This window comes from Myiozetetes cayanensis, unplaced genomic scaffold (genome assembly GCF_022539395.1).
Source record: "Myiozetetes cayanensis isolate MyiCay16 unplaced genomic scaffold, myiCay2020 scf21, whole genome shotgun sequence".
NCBI classification, from domain to species: Eukaryota; Metazoa; Chordata; class Aves; order Passeriformes; family Tyrannidae; genus Myiozetetes; species Myiozetetes cayanensis.
In genome coordinates, this window is record NW_026087423.1 from 6,908,093 (window position 1) to 6,915,506 (window position 7,414).

The 7,414-nt window shown below is 52.2% G+C and overlaps 1 protein-coding gene across 2 annotated transcripts in view; it reads right to left on the reverse strand.

Moving 5' to 3' along the window:
- Window positions 1-5,945, reverse strand: part of GRK3 (G protein-coupled receptor kinase 3) — a 66,338-nt gene extending 60,393 nt beyond the window's left edge. The window contains exon 1 of one of the 2 annotated variants that reach the window (XM_050318371.1): window positions 5,728-5,945. In XM_050318371.1, coding sequence (XP_050174328.1) covers window positions 5,728-5,840 — 113 coding nt within the window. In that variant the 5' untranslated portion in view covers window positions 5,841-5,945. The remainder of the gene's footprint in view (window positions 1-5,727) is intronic. The other variant, XM_050318372.1, reaches the window with a different exon arrangement.
- Window positions 5,946-7,414: the final 1,469 nt, after the last annotated feature.

Genomic DNA, 7,414 nt, shown 5'->3' on the forward strand with positions numbered 1-7,414 from the left:
TTAGACAGCGAAGCTCTGAGTTCTACTAAAATAATTTTCAGTCTTGATTGCTACAAGCAGATGGAACGAGGCTCAGTGAGATATCAACACCTCACCAAGCTAATGGCACCGTGACACAGACTGGGCTGAATTAACCAGGAGATCCTTAATCTTCCATATCATCTCTGGTTTAATTCTGCCTTCATTGGCACCATTTGTGTGCAAAGCCCAGCAAATGTGGAAGCTTTTGTAGAATCTAGGCCTACTTTTCTTCTTCTGAAAACGAGATAACAATTCTTTTGAAGATTTCTACCATTTGCAACCAGCTAGGGAGGAAGGAACATAACATCACAGAATCAGGGAATCACAAAATGGTTTGGGATGGAAGGGACCTTAAAGCTCATCTCATTCCAACCCCTACCATGGAGAGGGACACCTTCCACTATCCCAAGTTGCTTCAAGCCCCCTCAAACCTGGTGTTGGACACTTTCAGGGATGGAGCAGCCACAGCTTCTGTGGGCAGCCTGTGCCAGGGCCTCACCACCCTCACAGGAAAGAATTTATTCCCAATCTCCCATCTAGTCCTGCCCTCTGGCACTGTGAAGCCATTTCCCCCCTGTCCTGGCACTCCAGGCCCTTGGAAATAGTCTCTCTCCAGGTTTCTTGTAGCCCTTCAGGTACTCTAAGACCACAATTAGGTCACCCCAAAGCTTCTCTTCTCCAGGCTGCACAATCCCAATTCCCTCAGCCTTTCCTCACAGCAGAGCTGCCCCCGTTCCCCTGATCATCTTGGCAGCCTGCTCTGGACTCGCTCCAACAGGTCCATATCCTTCCTGTGCTGGGACCCCAGAGCTGGAAGCAGTATTCCAGGTGGGATCTTACAAGGCTTCCTGGAGCCACTCCATTCCCTAAACAACCTGTATATAAAGACTGGGGTTTGGTGCAAACATCACTGATGAGACCCTGTTGGACCCCACTGTGCTGCCCATGGCCCGATGGCACAAATGGGCGCTCCGGGCGGAGACAAGGGAACACCGAGGGACAGAGGGAGACAGGCAGGAAACACCGCCTGTAAACACACAAACACTGCACCAGCACACACAGCACGGCAGATTAATCACAGCCAAACTTCATCAGCTTCATGACAAAAGAGTGTTTTAATGAGGGCCTCAGGGGACGAGTTTTGCAGACCTGATGGACACGAGCAGCTCAGACCAGAGCAGCCCATGCCTCCTGCTCCCAGCAGGAAGGACGGACAGCCCCAGCACTAGGCAGACACAGAGTTTTTAATGCCATGCCACCGAGCTAGAGCCATTCAGGGAGTTAAATGCCACCTGCAGAAGCCCAGAACTGAACGGTTTTCTTGCAGCGACACAAAGAAGCACCTAGAAAGATGGAGAGGGCTGACATGGGCGTAATAGCAACAAAGATGAAAACTACACAAGCAATTGTCAGGAAAATTTTCCCAGAGACAGCACTGTAAATGAATAAACACAACAGAGGCGTTAAACACCAGAGAAAACAGCACCAAAGTCACCCAGACTGACAGCAGAGACAGGGGAGTGTAAGCCTGGAACTCAGAGATTTACAGAAGTTTCAAGAGGTACAAGAATTCACTGAAGGACACTTCAGAGAAAGAACCGAAATTCAGAGAAAGAGCAGAGGAAGGCCAAAAGATCAGAATTGTAAAACCAGAAGCAAAAGAGGACAGAGCAATGATGCTTAACCCCGAGCGGGAAACATCACTTGCGTTTCAACAACATTCAGCACCATAAGAGGAAGAAAAGAAATCACAAACAGCTCAGAATAAAACTGGAAAGGAAAATCAACCTCTCTGTGTTCAACAAACCTCAATCAGCATTTTAAACAAGTTGGTCTGAATACTGGGTAAGAAAGCAAAGGGCACATCAACTGCCCCAGCAAGAAGCAGTTGGGTACCAGGAGCCAGTCTTCACCTCTGCAGGTGAAGTGAGGATGGGACGCTACCTGAGAAAAATGTCCTGTTAAAAGCATGTTTCTCAAGAAAGAAGTGACTGCAACATGCCCTTTTTTTCCCCAGAGGGGCAGGAGTCAGGAGACCAAGGAAAAAAGATCAAGAGAAAAATCAGAATTAAAATTAACTTGAAACAGAGGTAATTACTGGAAGCAGGTTAGAAAAAGAGATATGAGATGAGAAACATCTACAGCCCTGGGGAGAGAAGCCTGGACAGATGGATGCTGTGTTTTGTTACCATGCCCGTGGTATTTGTACACCAAAAGCACCCGAAGCTTACGTGATGTTTATAGTAAGAAAGCTTTAATGTCAACTTTCCTGACGAGGACAGCAGTGTGTACTCGAGGCTTCTGCGAGCCCTGAACCCTCTCTCATTTGTTACCTGATTTCTTGGACCATTTTTCTCAGCTTCACATCATGCAAATCCTTTACTCAAATTAGAACAAGCTGCTGGCAAATAAAAAGAACTGTTCTATAGTGCTCTTCCACTCCCTTTGACCAAAATAAGGGAAATGCAACATTTAAATGGAAAAGTGAAAAACCTCAGCAGTCTGATAAATAGCCTAAAAAATTCAGATTGCCATTCATTTACTCCTTTCCATCCAAAACTTACAATTTTTGACAGCAATTCTGCAGAAAAAATTTAAGGTTTCATATTTGCTCATATTTCCGCATGGACGCCTTCCTTCCATTCCAGGCCTGATTTCTGCAGGATATTCTGCCTCTGACATCCCTTCTGCTCACCAACGCAAATCTCCCCAAAACAGGCTTTTAGGAAACAATGTACAACGAAAAGATACCACAGCTCTCCCAGCTCTTGGCAAGGCTCTTAGGAACGAAAGGAGGAAACGCAGAAGGGAAGGAAAAGCAGATGACAGAGGATGGAAAAAGGGTTGTTTTGTTTTGGTGCTTAAAAAAAACAAAAACACACTAAGCCTCTTCCTTAAGCACTCAGGGCCCATTAGTGTTTTCTGTCCTTCCTTCCCAAACTGATATTTAACGATTTCGGGACAAAACCAGTCTGAGGATAATTCACGTAAACTCAGCAATAATCAGCCCCACGGCCAATAAACTCTTCACCCTCGTAGTTTATTTGCTGCTAAGCCTTGGCCTGCAGCCTTGGAATTTATTCTGCCGGCACTACAGCTATTTCCTTGTAAACAGGAAGCCCCCTCAAATTTGCATTACAGTAAACTCATTTGCTTCATTTAGCCTCAGCCTTATCTGGGAAAGATAAAAGGGTGCCGACAGGTGTACAGGCTCCAGCAAGGAGACAAGACTGAAACAGAGGTGAAACCTTTAATATTTCCCGAGGAGACAACGTCAGCGGCACAGGACCCGTCCCTGGGCTGTGGTTGCCTGCCGGAGATAAACCAACACATTCCTGCGAGCAGAGAGCTGCAATAAGGCAGGGACATTTACTTTCAAGCGTGGATGTGATATTCCAGTGACCTTCCTGCTGTCTGTCCCGGTGACAGCCAGGACCAAGGTGAGGATGGCTGCGCAGCCGGGCATTACAGAGCCGAGCTCGTGCTCCTCTGAGGAGCTGCTCACACACACAGAAATAATGAGTATCTGGAAAAACTGTTTGATTTCAAACTCATGTAAGAGAGGACTCTTGTGTGTTGTATTTTTTTTACTGTTACTATATCAACCTGCCTTTAACCAGCCGATTTATGTCATTTTAAATGAATCACTTTGCCAGCAATACAGAATATTTCAGTATACCCAACACACCATGTCTGCTCTAATGAGAGGGATCAAAAAAAAACCAGCCAGAAACCAGCATGAAGATATCTGACACCAGAATAACGGTCACAATTTCCTCCTGTATGAGGAAATCCCTGTTTTCAGTTAGTAGCTCAGAAGTTCAGTCATTTCGAGCATCCTAAAGCCGTTTGTGGTCCCGGTCTGAGGTAAGTCTCTGTTCTCAGTTATGTCTCCTCCCGCTCCGGTGCTGAGTGCCTGAAATGTCCCCATCCCACAGCACCACGTACTCACTGATGGCTTCTCACCTTCTGCAGAGCACCACAGCCCAGAGGGATGGCAAACCATCCTTCTTCTTTACTATCTCGTGCAAACAGGTTCTTCCACAGGCAGCTCTAGGAGCGAGGCATTTCACCTTCACCTCTCCTCCTGCTCCACAAAATTTCCTCTGGCACCTGGCTGCATTTCCCACCCTGCCAAGCCAAATGCAGGTGAACCATCTCTCCAAGCTCAGGAAAACAACCACTGACACAAGGCAAAAACTGGAGCAGGAGAGTAGAGCACAGCAGGTTCCTCGGGCCTCGTGCTGTGCTACGAGGCTTCCCCGCGCTGGGCAACAATGGATGTCAGTCCGGGCAACAGCTTCCCATCCTCCCCGCAGCTGCCAACGGTGTCCTTATTTCTCATGGCACTGGAAGGACTATTCGTCCCCTGCACACACTCCACATCCCACCTTTCACCTGCCCAGAGGGGTCGTGTCCCTGCTGGGAACAGGGAGCAGCACTGCTGCACATCACTGACGGCAGAACTGACATCACCAAAGCACTGATAAATGCGAGGCCACCAGCACCCCCAGCAAAACTGCACCTCAGGCTAACAGGGTAGCTGAAATTTTACAGATGTTGCATTATTTTTGAAAGTGTAAACACATACCAGGAAATAAAATGGGCACCTTCATCTGTCCAGTAACACCATCCTCAACCAGACCTTAAACTCAACAGCAAAACTTCTTTACCTGACACATCTCACTGCCCCTCCAAGGGTGATAAACGTGGGCTAGACACCCTTCGCCTTCCCCTGATCCAAAGCCTCCCTGTCCTACCCAGCATTCCAGCAGAAAAGCAGGAGAATGAGTGTAGAAGAGGGAAGAGGGCTTCAGTGATGCCTGGCTCACAGTAGACAGCTCGGCTAGGCCACCAGCAGGCTTCCAAACTGCCTACACATTCTGCAGTAAAATTTGGTTTAGATTCTTCCTGTTGCAGTATTTCGTTTGCTGACTAAATCTTCATTTTTAATATATATACACACATCCAGAACCATGAAAGAGAGGGAAATCTCAGTTTTAATTTCAACAATAAATAAGCGATGCTCAGGTGATTTTATAACACAAGCATAACCGGGGGGAAAAGCTGCTTTTTCAGATGAAAACCTGCTTTTAACACCAAGCCCCAAGCAAACAACCTCAGCTGTGCCAAGGCACCCGTTTGCTCCCGCGGTGAGATCGGGGAAGGTCGGGGCAAGGGAGCCCAGACCTGCCCCAGCACCTTTGCTCCGTGAGCTGCCTGCTAAGGGAGACCTCGGCTCCGTCCTCCTCCCGCAGCCCCTGTCAAACCTCAGGAAGCATCACCAAAAAAAATCGCTCTGCGGAGCAGCACAGCCAGACCGGCTCGGTTTGGTGCTACCGGTTGATTTCGCCAGAATTCCTCACCCTCTGGACTGAGCACCGGCTTCGGGATCCAGAAAACCCCGAGCTCGGGGGCTTCATCCCCGGGGAGAGCAGGGTATCCCCCGCTAAGCCGCCCGAGGGACTGCCCGCAGAAGTTGTGCCAAATAAACACACACATCCAGCACGTCCAAAACACTCAACACATCCAGCACATACACGGAGCACATCCAGCCCGGCCCCGCGCCCGCCCCGGCCGGACCCGGTGCCTTGGAGGCCGCGGTGCCCGGGCAACGCCGGACCGTTATGTGCGGCCCCGGGGAGGGGGCCGGGGGGCCGGGCCGGGGCGGCCGCGGGGCTGGGGCCGCGGCGGGGCGGGCGGTACCTGGGCTCGGGCAGGGTGATCTTCTTGCTGGCCCTGGCCGCCGGGGTGCTCTTGCTCTTCTCCATCGCCATCAGGTAGCTGACATCGGCCAGCACCGCCTCCAGGTCCGCCATGTTCCCGCTCCGCCGCCGGGCTGCAGATGGAGGCTCCGCCGGGGCAGCCGCCCCCGGGGCGGGGGTTGGCGGCGGGCGGCGGCGGCGGCTCCGCCGGTGCGGCCGAGCGGCTCCCGGTGCGCGTGTGCGGAGCGCGGGGGCCGCTCCCGCCTCCCGCCCTGCGCCCCGGGCGGGCGGCAGGAGGGACGGACGGACGGAGGGAGGGAGGGAGAGAGGAGGGAAGGAGGGAACCCCCGCCGCGCCCCCTCAGCGCCCGCCCGCCCCCGCCGGGCCCATGGCGGCTCCCGGTCCGCCCCCGCCGCTCGCAGCCGGCGCGGCCCCCGCGGCCCCGCTCGGGTGGCTCGGGGCGCGCTCGGCGGCCATGGGCGGGCCGGGGCTGCCCGGCACTGCCGGGGAAATCCGGGCATGGAGCGGGCGGCGGGGCCGGAGCGGGGCAGCGCCCGCCGGGATCCCGGGGACGGGGCGGCCGCGGCCCGGGGTGACCCCGCACCGAGAGGAGACGGTCCCGGCCCCCCGAGGGCAGCGCGAGGGTCCCGGGGTTCGTGGTCCCGGTCTCGGACACGGTGGGGGATTCCATCCTGCGAGGGTGGGGAGGCCCTGCCACAGCTTGCCCGGAGCAGCTGTGGCTGCCCCATCCCAGAAAGCGTCCAGGTTGGATGGGGCTTGGAGCAACCTGGTCTGGTGGAAGGTGTCTCTGTCTATTGCAGAGGGGTTGACTAAGTGATCTTGAAGCCCCCTTTCCAACCCAAGCCACTCCTTGGTTTTGCAGAAGGGGAACACCAGGGCCAACACCGAGCACATGGGGTGAGGAGTGCGATGGCTGCCTGAAAACATCAGCACCCGGTCGAACACATATCTTTAGAATTAATTTCCTCGTCGTTTATTAAAACAGGATACAAATAAATTCATCTGTGTGACACCCCATTATTGCTCGCTGAACCACTTGCAGGCAAATAATCATGCAAAGCAAGGCACCCAGGTGTCCTCTGCCCCAGCAGAGCTCCCCGCTCGTATTCCTCCTTAATGTAGTAGTAGCTCCACTGCAGCCAAGCAGATATGCAGATTTCAACTGCTTTCTTTTCTGGATTTCGTCAAATATGTCATAAATAATTGGCTCAATGAAAGGCTAAGTCAATGACAAGTCTGAAGTTTGAAACTCAGCGTGTTTTGAGCTCTTTTCAAGTGCCGCCACTCCTCCTGCCTACATCTTTATGAAAGTTAATGATCTGATTAAAGCAAGGTAGAGTATACAGCTGGGAGGATTTCACCATGTGGCTCATTATGAACTGTCTGAGAACCTGCTTTTTGTTAAAAATGTAAATTTAGGCCAACACTTTTCACCTGAACAGATCCACTGGGGAAGGTTTCTCCTCCACCAGTGGCCACAGAGCAGAGCTGAGGCTCAGAGTGTCCAAATGAGTGGAAGGAAGTGGGGAAGGACCTGGGGCATGTCCCTCCTGGGAGCTCAGGGTGAGGTCTCCCACCAGACCTGTTTAAAGGTTTCACTGAGCCGAGCTGAGATGGGAAGGGGTGTTTTTATCCCTTGAAATCTCTGGGCTGGCAGTGGGCCGTGG